At 48.3% G+C, this 23,795-nt stretch overlaps 1 protein-coding gene across 4 annotated transcripts in view; it reads right to left on the bottom strand.

The window, feature by feature from the left end:
- The window catches only part of MGA (MAX dimerization protein MGA), a 59,667-nt gene extending 44,804 nt beyond the window's left edge, over positions 1-14,863 (bottom strand). For 3 of the 4 annotated variants that reach the window (XM_084208283.1, XM_084208281.1, XM_084208284.1), the window contains exons 1-2: positions 7,331-7,418; positions 1,635-2,776 (exon numbers count right to left, since the gene is read on the bottom strand). In XM_084208283.1, the coding sequence (XP_084064409.1) occupies positions 1,635-2,698 (1,064 nt within the window). In that variant the 5' untranslated portion in view covers positions 2,699-2,776; positions 7,331-7,418. Of the gene's footprint in view, positions 1-1,634; positions 2,777-7,330; positions 7,419-14,740 lie in introns of those variants that run through there. The other variant, XM_084208282.1, reaches the window with a different exon arrangement.
- Positions 14,864-23,795: the final 8,932 nt, after the last annotated feature.

Consider the following 23,795-nt stretch of genomic DNA (forward strand, 5'->3'; position numbering starts at 1 on the left):
AAAGAAGGAATCTAACATGCTCTGGATCAAAAGAAATTAAATATGCCAATTTGCATCACCTATTTTTAAGGAAGGTCCCAGAGTCCTTAAAACGCTTTTTATTTCTTGGTAATAAACAATTCTCACCTAAATCTGCTTCAATGACCCTCTCCAGGCAAATGAATACCATTATGAAAGCAAAATAAAGCTGTCAATAATTATTTTCTGAGTTTTATGTCTAACATGCAAAGTTATCTAAATTTTTCTCCATGCTCTCATTAACTCAAAAAAGTCCATCTTTTCTGTAATCAGTGTAGTTTCAGTATTTAAGCTGGGATAGAACAGTGTTTTCTGAGAATAAAGTAACTCTAGAAGATCTTTTTTCTAACAGACTGACACATGAAAATACTGCAAAAGAAAGGTTTGGGCACTCTAACTCTCCGAACAATTCTAGTACTCTTAAGAATTACTACAAATAAATTCAATAACGTGTCAAAGTATGAGTAACTTTGTAATCTGAAGTCTTTCAGTTACTCCAAAGGCAAAGAGATCCTTCTTGCAGAACAAAAACACCAGAGGAAACCTCTGACTTCTCTAAAACACACTGCAGTTGTATAGTAATACAGGCATTGTATAATACAGTCGTACAGTAATACAACCTTTGTACAACTACATCATAAATATAACTTTTCTCCAATAAGAACTGACCTCTAATTTCACCATTTATTTTCACCACTAATTTAACCATTAACATCATCCTGGTATCCTGCAGTTAAATAATTTTCTTGCGTACTGGTCTACAAAGGCTGCTTTAGTCACTAAACCTTTGGCAGATCAAGCCTGGTATTAACAAACTGACACGAACCAACATGGCAGAAAAGAAACTTCTAGGTTTTTTTAAAATAATTTCTTCTCATTCAAAGTATCTCTACATGGACATTAACTATTCACTAAGTCTGCTCCATGCTATTGCTTGGATTTTCAAAACTAAGTAAAAGTGCAGTAAACGAATTGGTTTTGCCAGGCTTGCTTTAGAAAAACCAAGTTGTTCTGAAATACTTCCCTTACCTCAGAGCAAATATGAGGCAACTGACTACCAACATGCAGGCTACCTCACACTTCTTTGTGGAATAAAAGAATTCACACCAAGCAGTTATTGACTAAACAGTGGCTCACTGCCAATTACAACTGCCTTGCAGCAATCCCTACACTTATGCAAACCTAAATACCCACACACCATTCACTTTCACTAATGAAAACTGAAGCTATAGATAGACAGCATGTCAATGTGGTGAGCAACCCTAAAAGCAAAGGCAATGTTTTGATGACTGCAATGTGCTCTGCCTAAAACTCTGAAAAAATTAATTTAGTCTTCTAAAATGCTAAGAAGGTTAAGAGAAATCACTCAATGCTTCAACAATAAGAACTAAAGCAACACAGAAAATAATACTGAACTCTTGTATTCCCCAGACACCTTAGAAAATCAAGACTGATACCATGACTGAGCAAAGAAAAGCTTTTAGTAATATTAACTGTTCCGCCATTTCAGGTCATGCAACCTTTAGCTGCAAACCTCTACACTGAGCATCCTGTTATGTATTTACAAAACATCCCACTTAACCAGCGGTTGTACTGAAAATGCAGTGTTAACCCACCTTTCAGAGACTTCTTGTTTTAGCTTTGGCATAACACCTGAAGGCAGGTCACTGTCCAGGAGACCCAAGAAGTCTCCTTCGGCATTAAAGGACTCTTTATCCAGCTCAGTGTCTGATGGATTTTGACTAATGAATGAAGAATCTAAACTTCTCTGATGCACATCTAATGCATTAATTTCAGCAGGGCGACCACAAATGCCAGGAGCGCTAAAAACACCACCTCCTTCCAATTCTGAGTTGTTGTTCTGCTTCACATCACGCTGAGGCCGACTATTCAGCCCATCATCTCTGAACCCTTTAGCGAAAGGATTGTAATCTATTTTCAGCTGGGTAATCTGGATGTTCTGGTAGGCTGTAACTGCGAAGAACTCTGTCTGTGGAAAGGTAAATGTATGGACATCAGGGCCATTAAGCTGAATGACTTCTGTGGCTTTGTTTGCAGGCACCAAGTGAAGTCGTGGCAGATATCGGTGCATAGAATGCAGGATTATGTGACCCTCCTGGTCCAGGGTATTGTTGGTAAGTTTGAGTTTGTAGAAGGATACTGGCTGGTGCATCCAGAACTGGCCAGTGGAAGGGGATTCTGGATGAATAAACACTCGTCCTAGAACATGTGGTTCTGCCTTCCCACTGGGCTCCCACCAACGGCCATTCCATTTGTATCGGTGGTTGTCCACCGGGGATATGTCCATGACTAGGATGTACTTCTGACTGGAATTCAGCCCTGTGATCCAGTATCGGCAGTACGGAAACATCCGCCTCCCCTGCTTCGTCAGGATCATCTCTGTGTTGCGATGGTAGAATTCATTCCACATGCTGTTGTTATCTAGGGTGACAGTGATGCCCCCTGAGACACAGTCAGCTGGGAGGCAGGTCTTGACTCTGGGTTTGACTGGAGTTGATACACTGCTGGCGAGAGCACAAGCATCATGGTTTGCTACTAGGATTCCTTGGTCAGCTTTTCCATTTCCCTGCTGCGGTTTCAAGATGACAAAGAAAGCAGGCGCTGCACCAGACACAGTCCCACCATCCCGGCTAGCCAAGACAATCTGCTGTTTCTCCATGATGAGCACTTTCACAAGCTCTCAAACCAAAAGCAAATTCTACAGAGTTCTGATAATCTTCTATGTGTGTTCACCATTCTGGAAGAAATGGAAAACACAGTTAAAATTATTCCAATACAGTTTAAGAAAGTAATTAAGTAGCATGAGACATCCTTTTTGCAATAGCTCTCCACATTATAAGCTTAAAAGATAAGCAGTACTATAAAACAGAGCACAATCAGGGTGAAACAAATCAAGACTGCATGTGTTTATAGAATTTTGACCTTCTAGACATGGGGGATATGACACCTTTAAATTGCTTTTTCATACAAGGTTTGCCCCAACAGAACTCCTTGCTTTCTTGGTATTTCTAAGCACTTTGTTCAGGCATTCCCTCTAGTCTGCAGATCATTCACTTAACAACATTAGGCAGAACATGCAAAGTTTTCAGGAGAGCAAATGGCACATTTCTGACACAAAGATAAAGGTCTTGCCAGAAAGAAACAAAGAGTTCCCTGAGGTCGACAACTTGTCAAAAATGTAAAGGAGGAAAGAAAAAAGAAATGTTAAAAACATTTTCTCTTAATTTCTTTATTGAAATTGTTGAAGTTTGTGTGTTTGGAATTTCTTTGCTTTTGCTACACTCCCCAGCAATTTCTAACTGTCTGTCAAGGGCAGAGAGAAAAAGAAGGGACAAAATACTTCAAATGGATAAGCTCTGGAAAAAGACACAAACTAACCCCCAAAAGACCATACAGCTAAGATTAAATGGATGAATGTGAAGCGTTGGGCAGCCTTAGCTTCCTTTATCTTCTCAATTATGGAAATAATTTAAACCAAACAAGAAAACATTTGTACTGTTATGATTAGCATAATCACTGTTTAGGGAACTAAAGAAATTACTTTTATCTGTATATACACAACACCACTTCTGTGTGTCTACCTCCCAGGTTAGAGAATTACGTCAACACTGTAACAAAAGATTATAAACTACTTCATTTTTCAAATAGCCTGTATATTTTTCTACATGAAAATTTAAAATATGCACTTCTGGCAACACAAAAATCTTATTTCCACATCCAGATGTTTGTATTTTGATCCTTACTGTATGTGGAACACAACACTGACAAAAAATGATTGATCCTCTTATCAAATACGTAGTTGGTGGGAGTCAGAGACCAGAGTTAATCACCACTGCTAGAAGCTGAGATACATCCCAGAGTCCTGAGGGAACTGGCTGATGTGCCAAGCCACTTCCTTAGTATTCAAGAAGTCGTGGCAGTCAGATGAAGTCCCAGGTGACTGGAAAAGGGAAATACTACACCCATTTTTTAAAAAAGGGTAGACAGAAGTATTCTGGGAACAACTGACCTGTCAACCTCACCTCTGTGGCTGGGAAGATCATGGAACAGATCCTCCTAGAAGCGATGTTAAGGTGCATGGAACACAAAGGTAATTTGCCAGCACAGTTCCACCAAGAACAAGTCCTGCTTTACCAGCTCAGTGGCTTTCTACAACAGTGACTGCATTGGTGGACAGTGGAAGAGTTACTGATGTTGTCTATCTGAACTTCCATAAAGCCTTTGTAACAGTCCCCCTTAAAGTCCTCTCTAATTTGGAGAGAAATGGATCTGATGGGTGGTCTGTTCTGTGGATAAGAAACTGGTACAATGGTCCCATCCAGAGGGTAGTGATCAACAGCTCTGAGTCCCAGGGGACATTCAGGACAAGTGGTGTCCTTCATGGGTCCATACTGGCAAGGTAAGTGAAGCTAACATGCCTGAATGTCGAAAAGGACCGGACAAACTTGATAAGAGATTTGACAAGTCCAAGTGCAAGGTGATACAGCTGACATGGGGCAACCCCAAGTATCAATCACAGGCGGGGGGATGAAGAAATTTGAGTAGTCCTGCTGAGAAGGACTACTTGCATAGTTGCATCCAAAGCAGTGTGGCCAGCAGGGCAAGGGATGGGATTCTGCCCCTCTGCTCTGCTCTGGTGAGACCCCACCTGGAGTGCTGTATCCAGCTCTGGGGTCTCCAGCACAGGAAGGACACAGACCTCTTGGAAGAAGTCTAGAGAAGGGGCACAAAGATGTTGAGACGGATAGAACCCCTCTCCTGTGAAGAAAGGCTGAGGGAATTGGGGCTGTTCAGCCTGGAAGAGACTCTGGGGAGACATAATAATTGCAGCCTTTCAGTACCTAAAGGTGACCTACAACAAATCTGGAGAGTGACCCTTACAAATGCAGCGAAAGAAAAAGGGGAAATGGCTTTAAAATGAAAGACAGAAATTTAGATTGGATATTAGGAAGAAATTCTTTACTACAAGGGTAGTTAGGCACTGCAACAGGTTATCCAGAGAAACTCTGGATGCCTCAACACCGGAAGCGTTCAACACCAGGCTGGAGATGGGGCTTTTAGCAACCTGGTCTAGCAGAAGGTGAACCTGTCCATGGCACGAAGGCTGGATCTAGGTGTCCCTTAAGGTCCCTTCCAACCAAAACTATTCTATAATCCTATGGGTTGGAAAATAACCATATCTCTTTCAGGAGAATTAACTCCTAATGCACAAGTTTTAAGTGAACTGGAGATTTCATAAGGCATCTTTATTTTGTTAGGACTGGAGTACTGTAGGAGAAAAAATTCCTCTGTGCTAACAAGCTGTCACACACATGTAGCAAATGACCTCAAAGCTCAAGAGACAATTTATACCCCATTTATCATTTATATGATAAATGTGCTTAACAGCTAAGAAATATGAGAGATCCAATTCTACCTCTTACACATCACACTTCAAAACTTAATGTAAAACTTAAATTAGAGAAAATAAACCAAAACTGTTCTGCCCAGATTTTGATACCTGTGAAGTTTCAAGGTCTGGTTTTCAGCTTAACTTTGCAGAGGAAATTTTTTCCCACAAACATACCCATAACCACCTACCCACTGAGGACTCCTTAACAGAGTCCAGGACACAAAATGAATTCAAGTATATTGCTCTGCTTTTTCAGTAGAATACACCTCAAGTCCCAGCAATGCAAAAGGTTATCCCCAAGAAACAAGCACTTTCATATTCACCTATAAGAACAGAATAGAAATAAATCTCAGATATACAGAGTGGTGAAAAAGGAACCACAGAAGTTCTACATGATTTTCCACCAACTTACTTTGCATATAAACACATAACACGTTTATATATATAGTAGAGAGAGAGTTGGAAAGTGAGTTCACACTAATGCTATATTGGCTCATAAAGGAAACACACCATCAAAGCGGTTTCAGATATGGTTTAACGTATGCAGCATGCCTGTAGCTTTACATTTACTTGAATCCTTGAAATTTATTTGACTAAATTATCTTACTAAGGACATACCAGAAAAAAAATTACAAAAAAAGCTCAGAAGTTCTATGCATTTAAAGACCTACAGAGTAAGAGTTTCTGTTCTCCAACACTCAAAGTTCTTATGTTGTATACTGCAGTAGCTATTTCTACCACAAGCACCACGCACACCACGCAAGTCAGTCTAAAACATACGTGGTTAAAATGTGATTATGAGCAATTAGAGTAATCAAAATCTACCTTATTTCAGCACTAGCACAGTCTGTTACCAGAAAACAATTCAATATATTGTATTACATTTGGTGACACACAGGAGCCTGTTTTATTATAGCATATAGACTCTAATCCAGTATTTCAGGGGAAACACGTGTATTTGTGGAAGCTGACGTTCTGAACAACGTCAGAGATTTCCCCTCTCTACACAGAGACCGTGGATTTGAGAAGCAGCGTCCAAGCAGGGCACAGTGGCCAAAACCACTCACAAGTCGCACTAAGACCGGCCAAAAGCAGGACGGCAATGAGATGCGAAAGCGTCCTTCTCAAATAAACAAACCAACCCAACTCCCCACGCGGCGACCGGGACGCGCGCGGCTCCGCGCGCGGCGCTCCGGGCCGGGAAGCGCCGTGGGAAGGGGAGCAGCGGCGGCGGCGCGCGAGCCCCGGGGTTGCCCCGCCCGCCACCACCCGCCGCGCGGTGCCGCCGGGAGCCCCACGGCGCGCGCCCAATGGCAGCGGACACCGCGCGCGCCGCGCCGCCGTTCAACACCGACCGACCGAGCGGGCACCAGGAGGGGCCCGCCCCGGGAACGGCGGCGAAAGACGGGGGCCCCGCCCCGGGCAGGTGGCGTCACGGCTGCGGGCCGAGCGCAGCACCTGTCGCTTTGAATGCCCTCCCCCCCCAGCCCGCCCCCCGCTGCCTTCCCCGACCGCGCCGGACGGACCCCAACCAGAAGCCTCGGGACGGGGAGCGGCAGCCGCCCGGGAGCAGCGGAGCCAGGACGAGTGCCCGCGCCAGCTGGCTGAGGGCAGCGGAACGAGCGCACGTGGGGAAACCGCGCCGCTCTTTGCCGGGACCCGGCGCGGCTCTGCCCGGCGGGGCGCGCGCTACCGGCGCTCGGAGGCGGCCCGCGCGCAGCGGCGCCTCGCGTGTCCGCCGGGGCGCGGCCGACGGGCCCGGGCCCGGCCGCCTCGTGCCCGCGCCTGGTGTCAATTTTCGCAGTTCGGGCGGCAGGCGGAGGGCGCGCGCAGAGGCGCGCGGGGTTCGCGCGCGACGCGGCCGCTGCTCCCGGCGCGGCCCCGCTCCCCGGTCGTTACCGTGCGCGAAGCGCGCGCGGCCTCCCGCTTCCTTTCTCACGCGGACCGTGTGTCCGCCAGCTGGGGACAACGTGCGTGCGCACCGTGCTGACGTCATGGCGCCGCAGCGCGCGCAGGCGCACAGCAGGTCGGCATCCCCCTCCCTCCCGCCTGCCCGTCACGTGCCCGCGCCGAGCGCAGGGCCCGGTGCCCGGCCCGGCCCGGCCCGCGCAGCGCCGCGCGCGCGGGGAAGCTTCTCGAACGGACGCGTTCGCGAACCGGCGGCCGTCGAAGGCCCCGGGGGGCCGGTCGCGCGACTCCGTCTCCCTCCGCGCCCGGAGTGCGCGCGAGGCCCGCGGCGGACGGCGCCCCCCAGCGGGCCGAGCGGGGCGACGCCGCCCCGCCATCCCCGTGCCCAGGGCAGCGGCCGCCTCCTCCGGTTAAGGAGCACCGCTCTCTGCGCCGGCAACGCGCACCGCGCCTCTCCACGCTTGGCAGCGCTGCCGCTGGCAGGAGCCGGCACCTCCCGTGGAAACCCTCAGCCGAGGAAGTAACGCAGTCAGCGGTATTTCCATCGTCTGAGCAAGTTCTCGCTGACCGGCCAAAGCGCGGCTCAGACCCTGACCACGGCAGCTGCGGTGCCTCTGGGAGGGCAGGCATAGACCTGTCACACCGCGCCCCCTGAGCCGGGCCCCGGGCGGTGTTACCGAGGCGCTGACAAACGGAGAGACCGGGCTCGGGGCAGCCCTGGCACGGCCTCGACAGAGCTCCCCCGCCCGAAGAACGGCGCCCCATGCCCAGCCTGCCAGGCCTTCACAGACACCAAGGGAATTACATGTTATAAACCTGGCGCTTCTGACAATAAGCCCACTAAAACACAATTTTGAACGTTCCAGGAATTCACACCAAAATGCGTCACAGCTGCAGGCAAAAACATCTCCATGAAACCCTCCATCCCATCCCTTTTTCCGTTACGGTTATTTATTTTACAACACTGTATCCACTATGAAACGACACTTACACATGGTGCTAGAAGGCAAAGACATCAGTTAGTAGGGCGACACCAGGGTCCAGGCTCATCCATACTCCCTAATTTTGCACTGACCGTTGCCTACCACAAACTATAAATTTGTCAGGATTGCTCTTTAATCTGTCAGGGTTTTTTTGTCTTATTTGAAAACGGGCAAAAGAAGAGCAACATTACAAAAGGTCAGCACCCCTTTGGAAATTTCTTGGCAACATAAGTTTATACTATAGGAAATTATCTCAGAAGCACAGAACTAAAGAAAATAGATTCTTAAGAGACTTGACAAACGTGCACCAAAACATTTATACAGGTGGGTCTGTTTGGAGGCCCAGAGGAATGTCACCAGCTCTGTGCGTGGATGCACACCTCTGTCTCTGATGGGCAGGCTCTTGTGGGTGGAGGGGTGCTGGACATCATGTAAGCAGGGCAGTCTCAGCCACCTGAGAGACAGAGCAGGTGCCAGGACTGGGAACAGCACTGTGGCCTGGAGCTGCTGTGTCCACATGGCAGCAACCAGGGAGAATGGGATTCAGGAGCCAACAGTGCCTAAACTCTGCTGCTGAAGGGGCTCTACCACACACACACACACACACACACACATATATATACATGTACATGTATGACCTCCTCCTGTTCAGACAGGGAAGGGAACAGGATATGGCTGTCTCTGCTGTGCTCCTGTATGTGTGTCTGCCTGATTGGCGTGGCCAGACATGTTTACATGTAAATGTCATGCATGCATGTGCTCTATGGGTTGTAGCTACCAGCAATACATTTTCAGCCTTACTACTGGTCATATTTGGGGCATGGAGCTGCAAGAGCCTCAAGGTGTTGGATCCAGCATAGTATTTTTACTGTAACAAATCCAGTCAGAAATAATTACACCAATTTCAGGGATAGTCATTTTATACCTATAGTCATCACATTCTGTGGAGCAGTCATCGAGTTTTAGGACCACAGGATAGAGATGCTATTTTGTATTAACCAGTTTGCTTCTGAACAATGACAATACAGAAATAAGTGGGGTTTTTTTTCAGCAAGAGAGTAATTTGTACAACTAAGAACAGACACAGAACTAAAGAGCAGACAGTATCCCCTGTTCATGGCCCAAAAGCCACATGTTCCAGTCATGATAAAAGAAACAAACCAGAGAATGTTGACATTGCCAGAGATTTTGCTACAATTTTACCTAAGGCAGGTAGAAATGCTTGCCTGCACCAAAATTGAACCCCTGGTTTATCAAGAGAACGGATTCATCAGTAGAAGTCACAGCAGTACTATAGACTCCCACCAGCTTAAGTAACCCAGTTCTAAGCAGCTTAAAGCTGACAAGAAACAGCAGTGCTGCACTAAAGAACATCATCTCATTTAGATCACTATGAACATCAGTTTTAAGGACTTGTTTGTGCTAAACATGAATTGGCAGCACAGAATTGAACTGGCTTGCATCTACTGAATCCCTGATCAGAGGGAGTTACAACCATTCCATTACTGGGTCGTATAAGGTACTTGAAATGCTCAAGTTCACTACCAATACGTACACTCTTCCCCCAAATGCTTCTTGTAGACATACTCCCTTGAAGGTATGAACTATAGTCTCTACAAGCTGCATTTCAGCACCCAGTAAATCACACTCCTGTTTTCAGTAACGCCTACATGGCGCTATAAAGCGCCCATTCAAGCTTACCTGCTACAAGTAATAGGAAACTGTAACTGTTAGAGCTGCAGCAACAAACTGTTCTTCAGCCATTCTTATGTTTAACCCGTGGTAAAGAATCAGTAACAAAGCAGGTATCAGAGGGTCACAAGTCCCAGGCTTCGCTACACATACATATATGGGAGAACAACATACCTTGTAGAGTATATACATGTGTAACGATACATAGTTAAGCAAAACAGAGCAGCTGCCAACTTGTGAAAAACACTCGAGAGGTGTTAATTACATTTTTTGTTAGCAATCCCCTGAATACAAAGATTGCTACTACACCAGTAGATACATGATAGGACATTTCTGTCACACAGCACAGAAAGACACTACTACAGGAGCACTACATGAGTATAAAGGAGGCTTTCAGCTCTTAAATTCACTTGCTAAAAACAAGCACTAGCTGTAACTACACTCACTACCTTGAAACAACAACTATCAAAACCAGCTGTGTCAGTGTAACACACCCACAGCAGCAGTCAGCAGTTTATTACAGCAGTCTAAAGTTTACCACTAACTACAACCAGACAGCCCTGACTGGGCTCAAAAATCCCACAGTTTGGACATTAAAAAATAAAACAAACCAAAAACAAACACACAAACAAAACCAATTCCCCCACCAACCAAAAAAAACAAAATCCACAAGCATTTAAAGAGCTGAAAACTTAGTGATGTTACAGCCAGAAGTGTTGAGCAATGTGCACACTAGAAGTTAAAATACAAAAACCATTCTTTCTTTAGATAATGTTTTGCCACTTTGGAGAATGATTAACAGTAGCAACCCACAGGAAATTCTGTTAATCCAACATAAACTCTGGATTAAACTGCATGTAGAAAGGTATCTAGTCCCATCTTCTATGCCATAACCAGCCCCACTGGCCTCCAACTCCTTCTCCTTCAGTAGTAGTCTCCCCGAGCTTAATGTTTCCTGTACACAGATGTCTCTAGCAGCATCTATGTCAGCTCCAGACCTCTGTCCTTAAGCAACAGAACCAGGCCAAATTTACTTTAGGAAAAGTTTACCTAATGTTATTTTTGATAGGAAACTAGCTTAAATTATTTTCTTAGCTTTGGTGAAGAAATATAGTTCAGTGCCAAGAAGATAAAAGATGAAAGTGGTGGCAGAATCTAGACGAAAAGTGAGATTAAGAAAAGAAAATATTGAAAGAAATGGACTGTTTCAAGAAAAAAATGTTTTTCAGATATTTTTAGAACATTTTTTAGCTTTCTTGCTGATGCAAACATACAGAAACACGTTACAGCTGCAGTCAGAAAGCACTTATGCCCACAAAAAGTCTGACACAGCTTGTGCACTGCCAGCTTTCAGCCTGGAGCCTTGCTTTATACTAAAACCAAATTCACGTCACACTCAGAGTCCCAACTATTGCAGGATGAATAGGTGGTAGTTCAGAAAGTGTTTCACCAACTGAGAACTACATGCCTGCAAGAGCAGCAGCTGCTTTTGGAGGAACAAGGCACATATCTGGGAGGGTGGAGGAAAGAGAGAAACTCCTGCTTTCCCTCTTCAATAGCCATACCATGCCACAAGAGTCCAAACTCCCAGCTTCTCATGAAGTCAGTAGTTTGTCAAACAGCATTAATCCTGCAGTATATAATGTACAGTATTTTACATTTCTCAAGAGTTACCAGAACTTTTGAGAAACACTTCCCAAATACTGAAGATTGCAAAATGGAAATGCACCCAACTGGACGTGGCAGTCAGTGCCATGGTCTAGCTGACAGGTGGTGATGGGTCAAAGGTTGGATTCCATGATTTTAGAGGTCTTTTCCAACCTAAATGATTCTGTGATTTCTTTTAAGAATGAACCACTCGTGAGAGGCCAGGGGGAAAAGCCAAAGTTAACTAATAATAAATGCTCTTTTTTATCTGTATAAAACATGTTATTTTTAGGTTAATGCATTTTATATTCCTTCCCATATTTCATCAGTCAGTGATATGCCCACTACTCATACATTCAATGAATGCTGTATTTTTTTAACATACTATTATTTCAACTACCAAAAATCACAAAATAAAACAATAAAGCAATGCTTTATGCTTTTTGCCATGCAACACTGGCAGAAACCAGACACAATCAGCAGGAATAGCACCATTTTGATGAATTTCAATCCCTTTATGGCCATCATGAGGAACATTTATCACATACATGAATCTTCAGCTGGGGATCTTGTCCACATCATAGAAGAGAAAGAAAAATGATGCAAATAGTCCTGAGCTCAGGACTATCCTACTCATCCAGCTATTTTATAGCAATACTCATTGCTACAGAGCCACTAATGGCTCAGCAAGTTAGAACTGCCAAGGAGCCTGTATTCCCCTTTTAAGTAAGGGTGAAAAAGAAAGTGACACTAATTAAAGTCTACACTGTTGGCAATGTGTTCTAGGTTTATATCTATCTTCATTACTGTTTATTGACTTACCCTATGGTAAGGCAGACCACACCAAATTAACAGAGAGCACTATATGAGAGTTAGCAAAACAGCACAATTCCAACATCACAAGTGTTTGTTTAACAGTAACTGGGTCACAGTCTGGTCATTCTCCAAATTGGCTTTTCCTGAAGATTGTGGTTGGAACAAAGAACGCATTTTTATTGTAGATAGGTTTTATCTACTTCCCATTCATTTTCTCTCTTTTATGCTGTTCAAATTTCTTTAATGCCTTTCTGTTTTGGGCTTGATTTAAAATAAAATAAAATTAAAAGAACTTTCTTCTGGTTGCTTTCTTCTTATGACACACCTTCATCATCCTTCTCACACATATTCTCACTGCATTCTTCCTTATCCATTTCAGCAAAGGATTTATCCCAGGTACTAAAACTAGCCAAAATCCAACAGTGAAAGCACATTTCATCTTTGTGTGGAAAGAGAAGAGCAACTCCACCATCAAAACTTGATTCTTTGTTCTAAGGTTACCCAGCCTTAAGAAAGATTAACAAAAAAGCAAACCAATACAGCACAACACATCCTTAGTTATGGAAGAATAAAACAACAGGGAAGCCCTGCTGGTGCTGCAGCTAATGGCATTGCTCCCTATGCACACACCATGGCTGAGGGTTTTTTGCAAATCCTCTGCTGTCTATGAAACAGCAAACAGACAACAGCCTCCTCATAGAAAAGAGCTCTTTCTCACTCCACTAGCAGATACTTATTTCATTGTGTTTGTAACGAAAATGTCTTGGACTTCCCATTTCTTAAGAAACTAGGTTTTAAAAACAACCACAAACTTAATAAACCATCTAGTGCATGTGTGTATAAATGAAGAGGTGGCCTACAGTCAAAGAGAAAGAATTTCCTTTTTTTTGACCTGGAAGGTAACCAAACAAGTTTATTCACAAGCAGTTTCCTCCAGTTGCACATTTTCCCTCATGGCAGGCACAACAGCATCTGCACCAATACTGAGCCAGCAATGAGTGAGGTTAACAGCCATCTGCTGTTAGATGAAATACAAAAGTGAACGAATGCTGCCCATCTCCACCAAACCTAAAAAATATGGGGTTTTTCCCTACAAAAAGATGTACAAAAATGCTCACCTACGGGAACATTTTTCAACCAGACTCAATTTCCCTTTCCAGTTCTCAGTACAGATTCACAAGGCACTGTGCCCGAGGGCATTGAAAGGGTGCTGCAGCTGCATCGGGCACAACATCTGCAAGCGACAAGACCAAAGCTTTAGCCTCCCGGTCTTCTTTAAATCGCCCTCGGTTTTCAGTCTGCAGCAACTTCAAATCTTGGGGGCACTAGCCCATCCCATCAAGTGCGACTACAGACGGCCCATGCCCTCACACAGTTCACGTCGGGAGAAAGGCAGCGTGACTGTTGTGCAAGATTTGACATCTTAATGAGTCAGGCAAGATGCTCCAACCACATAATGGGAAACCACTCATCTCCCCGGGCTGCTGAAACAGCCGCTGGCCCTCGTGCCTAGCTACTCCTCACTGAGCTCGCCTTCGCGCTTCGACTTCCTTCCAAACTCATCAGCTCAGTACGCGCACTTCCAAACAGGACGGTACCAAGGGCCACCAACGATGGCTGCCCCGCGCGCCCCCGCGGCCGCCCCCCGCGACGTGCCGGGGCGCACGCGCGCCGCCTGCGGGCCGCCCCGCCCCCGGCCGAGGGGCCCCGCTCCAGCCCCGCCCAGCCCGCCGGCCTCTGGCACCCAGGGGGCACCGGGGCCGCTTCCCGGGAAAGGCTCTCTAGCACCCCAGCCCGGTCTCATAGGTGGCGCCGGCCACGCCCCCACCGGGGACAGGTCCCTGGGAGCGCGATGGCTTAGGGAGCAGCGGCAGCTGCCCAGGGCCGGGCCTCACCCGACCCTTCCCGGCTGGAGCGCCCGGATGCCGCTCGGTTCCTTTAAACAACCCCCCCCGGTCAGGTGACCGCCGGCCGCTACCCACTGCCCGCTCCCCCGGGTCCCGCCCGCTCGCACCCCTGGACAGAGCGGCGCGGGGACGCGCGAGGGGTGCGAGGGGTGCGAGCGGCCGCCGGTCCCGTTCCCGTCCCCGTCCCGCGCGCGACCCCCTCGCCTCAAAAGCGGGCGCGGCGGCAGCGCGCGGGCAGGCGGCGCGCGCGCGCGTGATTGGGCGGCCGCCGCGCTCACGTGACGCGCGCACGCCTCGCGCCACCTCGAGTGAAAAACTTCCGAGGAGGGAGGGGAGGGGGGGCGGACGGCTCTTACCTGGCTCCGCGCGCCGCCCGGCAACGCCCCGGCCCACGCGGCCCTCGCCCGCCACGCGCGACCTCCTGCCGTTCTCATTGGCCGCCGCGGTCCATCACGTGCGCCGCGCACGTTCCCTGCCCCTTCCCCTGGCTTCTCTCCCGCCCCGCGAGGCCCGTGCCGGAGCGCGGCCGTGCGGGCGGAGCGCCGGGGGCACCGGGGACCGGCGGCGGCCGCGCGGAGCAGCTGCCTCACGACGCCCCGCCAGCGGCGCGCCGCCGATTGGCCGGAGCCGCCCGCCGACGCAGTTCCGCTCCCAGGGTGCCGCCGGACACGCCCTTCCCGCCCCTCCCCCGGCCGTGCGCGAGGGATAACACGCCGCTCGCGCGTGGGGCCGCGCAGCAGCGCCTCTGCTGGCCGTGCCGCGCGCGCGCTCTTCCCGAAGGGCGGCCGCGCCCCGAGCGCGTTCCCACGGCCCCGCCAGCCCCGGCCCCGCCAGCCCCGGCCCCGCCAGCCCCGGCCCCGCCAGCCCCGGCCCCGCCAGCCCCGGCCCCGCCGGCGCGCACCGAGCGCGACACCGCACTGTCTTCGGCCGCCTGCAGCGCCTTCCCGGGGCTCCTCGTCTTTCCTCCGCCTTCCGCATTTGTAAATCACGGGAGAGGGGCTCGTGCGCTGCGGGGTGCGATGTTCTGGCGGTAGCTACGGGCGAACGCCGGCGGAGCGCTGTTGGAGTTCAGAAGGATTTCCCACGCTGTGGGTGCTACTGCCGCTGGCGCGAGGCTCTCGGACCCTGCAGGGCTCCCGGGGACGGGAGTGTTTGTGGAGCGCCCACGAAACTGCACTCACAACAGTCCCCGAGTTACCGGAAAGCTACTTGTGCACCGAAAGAGTTAAATAAACCCCGCCAGCATAGGGACGTATTCACTCTGAATGCAACAGCCTACGTGGTTTAGGCAAAAGGTGATTCTGGAGACTCTTATCCGGAAAAATCTATATTTAGTATACAATGAAATAATGGAACAAATGTTGTTTGAAAAAAATACACAAACCCCCATGAGCTCTGGGCAACATGGATGTGTGCAGGTTGGCTGAGTTGTGTGGTCACTGAGGAAGGCCAGGCCTCCTGTGCAGTCTTGAATAATAATTGCAAGTTGACTAAGGTAAAGGCAGATCACATGTAATGGAAACTAATTTAAAACTTAAACAAAAGCTGATGGCAAACAGCACCATAATGTAGCCCTGGGCTGAAATTTCTGTGTTGGAGGTCTCGCCTCAAAAGGTGCTCAGTCATCACAGCAATCTGCATTCCACAGGCATTGTGACATTACTGAGAATGTGTGACAATGTGGCTGGGGCCTCCATGAGGGAGGTAAAAAGGGAAGTCTCATTAGACAAAGATTCATATTTCTGCAAAATTGAATTTTGTGTTGAATTGATACTGAATGGAGTGGTAGGTTCTCAGATCACTAAGAAGATCAAAGATATCTTTCCTCAGGTCTTACATCAAATTTGAGGAATCTGTATACAAAGGTTACAGATATATTAATTGGTACATAAACTTTTGTTGGGCTTTTATATTCTTACAACTGAAGTTCAGAAGGTTTTGGGTGTCAATGGAGAAAGCACTGGTGGGCTTAGGACCTGTCTTTTTGGAATTTCTGGGCTGATTGAGGGATCGTGTTTTTGAAATTCCTGCTGCTGTAAGGGATGAAGTGCCCAATTCACAGCTGCAGAATCTGTTTTACTTAATAGGCCAAACAGAGGAAATGTCACCCAAATAAAATTTACTGTTTAACATTAACATTTATATGTTGCAAGCATATAAAAGGATAAAGAAGTAATGCCAAGGCAAGCAACGACATTGGAGTTGGAAAAATGAAAGATAACACATGGAGGGGAAGTTTTTGAGAATCTCTCAGGGGGAAAAGACATTATGACTAGAGTGGTTTTGAAGAAAACCTGATGGTGTTTGTGAATATCACAGAAATGAGCCAAGTGTGTGTTTCAGCTAAAAAAATAAAAGTGTTGGTTTGGTCTCTAAGTGCAAAAAAATCCTTTATTGGAAAGAGGTAGATCTCATGACTGCTGTGTTGAAAAAGTTCCTATGCAAGCTAGATTGGGAAATCCTAACTTTAAAAATGTACACATCATTTGAAGCAGAGATACCCAAATTACAAGTGAGGTTTTGCAGAACAAACCTTCTGTTTGTTGGCTTTTTTTTTTTTTTTTTTTTTTGAAAGATAAGTATTGGGAAACTAAAGTTCATTAGAGATTGAGGAACCTTAAATAAGCAAGAAAAAGAATTATCCTCCTCTCCCCCTCCTTTCCCTTCTGAATAAAACCTTTAAAAGGGGGAAGTGGGGAAAGAGCAGTCAGTACCTGTTCTTCCAGGGGCGTGTTTGCCCGGAGACCACACTGCGCTTCAACATCTGTTTTCCCAGAGGCTCCCACTCACTATCCCATTTCTCTCCACCCTCCTGTTCACACATCGTTCACTGTGGGCCTCTTCACTTGAAATCAACACCCAACTTTTTCAGTTCTTCCATCCCCACCCATCCCATTAAGAGTGATAAAATGGGCCTGGAAATCCAATAGGAGTGCTCCTACTGAGGAGCATATATAGGAAATAAAGGCTTTAAAAAACTGAGCAGAAACAGGCACATCCTTTTATAAGAAGAAATTATGCAGGTTTTGAGTGGGCTGATCTTGTGGGAGGAAGGAAGTGTGATACAAAGAGAAAGGGTGGTGCTAAATCTGGTCTATGCCTAAGGCTGGCATTTTATTGCCAAACTCATTACCTGCTCTGTTTATTCCTGATGACTGTAGAAATCAAACCCCTATAAACAAATTTTGTTCTCCCATCAATAATATCCATTTATAATTAATCAAAATGTAAAAATAATTACCTTTAAATGACAATAATTGCATTTAACAACCACCACAACCCTTATGTTTGAAGTATGTTATGTAAATGCTTTAATCAATCACTCAAAGTCTACAAAATGTCAGATTAAGGATGCAACTTCCTGGGCACTGAGCGAGTCAGGATCATATGAAGAAAATAAAGTGTGAATTTTTCATGAAATCAGCATTACACACATGGGAACCAGATAAAGATCGCTGAGATAATTGTGAAGCTGACATTTACTGGCTTTGCAGCATGGATTTTGCATTCCAAAAAATGACCTTCTTAATACATGGAAAGGGTTCATTGATGATGGTTGCTTTCTAAGAGTTTCCCTTGGTTACACTGGAGCTGCTGTTATTGTGCATCTTAGTCACAATTTAAACCTGAACCTTCCCTTTATACCGGTCACCAGAGCTGCACATTACAGTGCAATTGTACAGCAAGAAAGGTTCTTCTTTCCAAAGCCAGAGGCCAGGAATCAGCCACTGGGACTGGAGAGGTAAGGTGCAGAGGAAAGTCTGTCCAGGTTTTCTTAAATAATTTGACAAGGAAAAATGGCAGGCAAAGCAGAAGACATGCCCCTAACTTTATTGCTGTTTTTGTTTCACAGATGTGATAAAGCCCCCCAGGATCTCATTGAGGTCTCTAGGATGTTCCCCCTTGCAGCCTTCCTTCTTACGTCTTCCTGTCTCCTGACACTCGCACGAGCCTGTGCCTCTCAGGCTGGGCTCCTGCTCTCTCTTTTACAGAAAACTGCAAGGAGGCTAAGTCCTCCCTTCTCAGGGTTCTCCCAGCTTCCCTCCACGAGGGCCAGGGACAGTTGCGACCTCCGAATTCCCAAGCTGCTGCCTTCCCCAGCCCAAAGAAGGCAGGGCTGAAACAAGGCTGCACTTCAGCTCCTCACCTCAGTCACTCTACAGAGAGCTGGGAGACGTGCTGCAGCACCCACAGGAGGGGAGCTGCTGGCGCCGGCGCGTCTCTCTGCAGTTTACTCCCGGCACGGTGTTTATCGAACGCAGAAATCCCCTGGGAATGCATCGGTGATGAGACGCTGGGATTTGGCTTTCTTGCTGCAGGCGAGTTCCCTAAGGGCACAAGGTACCTTTGGGATCAGGCCAAAGACCATCGCTCGCCCAAGGGAGCAGCCCCGGCTACCCCGGCGAAGCTCTCCCAGCCTCGCTGTCTTTCCCAGCTGCTCTGTGTGCCGCAGTTTTGGCTGCCACAAGCCTAGCCGAACCCTGTCTTTTTTCCTTCCTTTTCCCGTTTTGAGGAGACCGCAGCCTAACAAACCCTTTCCTGCCCGAATGGTTCAAACCCACCGTCTCTAGGCCTTGGGCTGCCCCCTCCTCACGGTGACGGGCGACACCGCACGCCAGGGGTTAAACCTTCCCCCATGCCAGCCCCGAGGAAGGAGGCTGCCGGCACAGCTCCCGGGTCAGATCGCTATCGCAGCGCCATCGACCTGAGTCCCGCTGGTACATGGGGGAGGGGGCCGGGGCACAGCCCTGCCCTGCCCTGCCCGGAGTGCGGCGGGGGCACGGCGTGCCAGGGGCCGGGGCACAGCCCTGCCCTGCCCGGAGTGCGGCGGGGGCACGGCGTGCGAGGGGCCGGGGCACAGCCCTGCCCTGCCCGGAGTGCCGCGGGGGCACGGCGTGCCAGGGACCGGGGGCTGCCCTGCGCCCCCGGGGCCCCCGGGCGGGCGCGGGCCTCGGGCGCCTCCATCCCCGCGGCCCAGGGCTCCTCCGCGACCGTACACACGCCGCGGGAAGCCGAACGCCGATCGCTCGTCATCCACGTGAGCGCGGAGCTGTCCCGCAGCCCCGGCAGGAAGCTCCAGCTGCAGACCGCCTGCACACGTCTGCCGGCAGCAGTGCGAAAGCAGCTGCGGCGCGGAGGCACCCGGTGCCAGCGCTCCTGGCTGAACTTCCCGACAGCACCCAAGCCTCTCCCTGGCTCCTAGAATTATTTCCTTTTAAACTGAAAGTGGTGGTGATTTCTTAGATATGTGAAACCAGTAGTTCTCATGCTGCAACATCCCCATTTAAAAGAGTTTTGAGAGCCCCAAACGATATTACAGATCTAACAGACAGACTCTCCCCGTGCCCTGCAGCCTCTCCCGGTGAAAGGAGACATGAAGCAGGCACAGCTCGTCCCTCCTGCAAGAGGCAGAGCTCTGCCCCTGCAGCCCAGATGGCCACTGGCATACTGGGGTCAAGGCCTTGGACCTTCCCCAAAGCGGGAGGCCCACCCGGTGGGTAACAGGGAGGGAGGAAAAGGGAGAGAGAGGAGTAGGGGAAAGGGACAAGGCAGGTGCTGGGGTACTGCTCAGAGGCAGAACAATGGGGTTACAGGTTTTCTGGGTGGTTGGAAACCATTCTTAGATTGTTGTTGACCATCTAGAGGCTCCCACAGATTGGCAAAGTTTTTGCCCTCCCCAAGGGTGTCTGAGTGGTCAACAGCAGGTGAGGGGAGCTCAAGGTATCGGCTGTACCACCTGGCCATGAGGGCACCCTCTGCCCTCCCCATCTCCCAGCCCCAGCAGCACTGCCCTGGCAGGACTAAGCAGCAGGGCAGACAGTTTTGCCATTCAAAGCAACTCGCTGCCCTAAGCACTTGTCTGCTACCCACATCCTGACTCTGAGGCTGATACAAAGGAAAAATAAAGCTCCTGAGGCAGGTGTGCAAAGCAGATACCAGCTCAGACACCCTGCAGCAGAGCACCAGCTCTCAGAGTCTGGCCTGAGGCAAGGAAACTTGCTCAAAAAGCTACAGCTGCATCAGTGAACAGCGCAGTCAGAGCATGTTCACAGACCAAAGCCACTGGCTTTAGCAGGCTGCTGCTTGTGCTGTACCCATTTGGGCAGGGATGGTTTCTTCAGTCCAGCTTCTCACCAGGTCTGGGAACTGGCAGCCCTTGGGCAGCCTGTGAACAGTACATGCATTCTCACAGCTCATCTCCCAGCATGTCCTCAGTCAAAACTCCCCCAGTCAATGTGAGGAGGGACTGTCAGGACACTTCACTCTGAAGGCAGCATCCTTATCTAAAACAAGGACATGCTAAGGTGTCCACTTCAAGTCAGCGTTTTCATGTTATGTATTTCACTGAAACGCTTCCAGAGAAACTACTAAAAAGGCACAGGCAAGGCAATTATCAAATATGGACTTGCTTCATAGATGCTGCTGATAAATAACATAACCACATCACAAAACTGCTCAAGCAGCTTAGGGCACAAACAAGCAACGAACTCTGTAGGGTCTGAGACATGGCACTTTGAAGGTGTTTCTGCATCCCTCCCAAGCTTGCTTCATAGGACAGCTCACCAAATCTATATCCAGAAATCTCATCAGGTTTTGCATGCTGAATGTCAATGCATGAAAAAATTACTAGTTTGGGGCCAAATTCTCATTTCAGTTGCTTCCTGTAGTTTTGCAGGAGTCAATAGGTACAACTGAGCAAAGGTAAAGTTTGGCCAGGAAAATCTCCCAAATCTTAGCCTGTATGGAGCTAGAATATAGAATTTTCTCTCACTCAGCAATCTGCTACTCCTTCTTGACAACTGAATCATGTTAAAAAACCATTCAGAAACATAAGCAGGATTACCCTTCACTGTTCACCAGCAAAGGTCTCTAAGCAGAGTGAAGCACTGAGACCATCTCAAGAAATGTGCCTGCTGCCAAGGACCCTTAGAGCAGTTCAGTAGCATGGTGACAAGATCCTGAATGGGTCAGCGAGGAGAAGGATCTGGCTGGTCACACACCACATCCTTGTGGGTGTAAGTGCTGTGAGTGCTAGCGGGGATCAGGGGCTGCTGCTGGCGCTGGGGCTGCCCCAAGCCAGGCAGGATGGCTGCTCTCAATCTGAGTTGGGGCAGGGACAGGAAGGAGAGTGTGGCCATAGGGAGGTATTGAAGTTGCATTTGTGAGATGCAAAATAGGATTTCATGGCTGAGCAGGCAGCAGGGAGAGCTGCAGGGGAAACAGAGCCTGCTGGGAAAGATTTCCCCTATAGACCTACAGATCATTAAATGACTTCAGCTTTCTGAAGGGCCTATGTTCAACTGCCTTTATGGGCATATTTCTTAGGATTATAAACAATGAAAGTGAGGGATTTTAAAAATCAGACAAAGTCTGCTGTTATACAAGTCCCAAGGGCAGCTCCAATTTGTTCTGCAGGAGAGGAGACTGGCACTTCTGAGACACAAATGTCATGCTAGAGACTACAAAATGTCCCCAACTGGCACATTATCCCACCTCTGCCCTCTCTGAGCTTTCTTTGGAGCAGACAACACTGGCTCACTGGCCAGTCCTTAGCAGCTGGCCCTGGGGGTGCAAAACTGAATCCATCCCCAAACTTCCTCAGGATTGCTCACTTCAGGCTGCCCCGGGCTCTTCTGTGCATGAGGGATCCTACCACCAAGGCTTGCTCCTGTTTCCAGCATCCTCCCTGCAAGCAAAAGCTCAAGTGAGAAGAAACTTCTGTAATAAAAGCCATTGTCTGTGGGTTCATCTGCACTGAGGGAAAGGCATGTTGTGCCCTTTAACCACACCTGGTGAAAATAAGGCAGTGCCTTGCTTCTATCTGTGCCAGCAGGTTCAGGAAAAGAGTTGTGGGAGAGACACAGATACACCTCATCCTGCTACTGTATGGCAAGACCACAGAAAGCCTTGTCTTCTTTAAGATTTAATCCCCCATTTGCACTAATGTTGTGCTAAGAGCAGCTTTTTCTTTATTTGCCAAATTCAGTGTCAGTGATGTTCTGTGAGATGTTTACTGAGGAAATAAATCTATTAATTTTTTCTCATGAAATTTTAGAGCCTTCCTGGAACAAAGGAAAGTGAATATTTTCTACATTCACAGATTTCTGATAAACAGGCAAGCTGCAAAGCACGATGTTGAATTCTTGCCAGCCTTGTGACGGCATCATCCCCTGGACTTCCGTGAGCTGCTGCGCAGTGCCCCTGCTGTGGGATCAGCATCAGGGCTCAGCAGTGCTACATAATGCTTCAGCAGCTGAACAGGCTCAAGGAAGAAAACCAACGTCATCCCAGCAGATCATCTTCACCCAGGAGAGGTCAGGCCATGGTATAAGGGCAGACTGGGTGCATTTCCAGGTTATGTACCACATCCTTCCCTCAGCTGTGCTATTTTCATGCCAAAAATCTGATCTGATGATCTCAGTGCCTTTCTCACAGATTTACACCACTATCAGCAATGGGTGGTTCAGACCTGCAGTGCAGGAGGCCTCTGGGATGAGATCTGCTCCACTGAGACTAAATGGTCAAGTGTGTGAGCATAAATTCCCCCAAAAAAGTCTCTGTAGGCCAACTGTGTCTTTAGTTCCAGCACTACAGCTCCCTACCATACAGCTTGACAGAGCTCAGCAGACTGGCAATATTTTGTGGAGTATATTAAGAAAGCAAACAGAGAAATACTGAGCCGTGCTCATTTCTGCCATAAATTAATAGGTTCAGCCCCTCTCATTTGGATCCTTGCCTGATGGTGCCTGCAGAAAAACCCACTGGCCAGTAGGGCAGCACCCCTGACCAATTTCAGTGGTTACCCAGGGAGACTTCATCAATAGGTAGAAAATTTGGGAAAGATTTTGCACAGTGAGCCTGATCATTGCCTCAGGTACAGCCCAGAGTATCAGTTTCAACGGAGGTGCATTGGCGTAATTGGGAGTGTTGGCAGACAAGCTGGAGTGAATCAGGTGGGGGGAGGGAGTGTGAGAAGTCACCGGCTGTTTGCTCTGCCAGAGATTTCCACCCCCTCAGCAGTGCTGGTAGAAGCATGTGCCTGTGCTTCATCCTTTTCTGTGCATCATTAGGTATATCTTCACTACCCTCAGCAGTACCAGCACTGCTGGCCCTGGCTGATGGGGTCCCCAATTACAGCAGAGAGGGAGCAAAACAATATTGGGGAGAGGGTCCTTAACTGCCCCAGCTGTATGGTGAAATGCTAAGGCTTGAAGTTCAGATATGACACAGGTTTTTTTACTTTGCAGGGCTTCTGGCAACAGCTAAGTGTCTGCTTCTTTCTGGAATGCAGTCTGGGTCCCCTGCATAAGCCCCAAGTCTGCATCTTCCCTTGCCCTTACACCCTGCAGCTGAGGTACAAGGTTCATGGTCACCAAAAGGCTGTTAAAGCTCAGTCCATCCTCATATGCC

The sequence above is a fragment of the Fringilla coelebs genome (assembly GCF_963513975.1).
Source record: "Fringilla coelebs genome assembly, chromosome: 6".
Classification (NCBI taxonomy): Eukaryota; Metazoa; Chordata; class Aves; order Passeriformes; family Fringillidae; genus Fringilla; species Fringilla coelebs.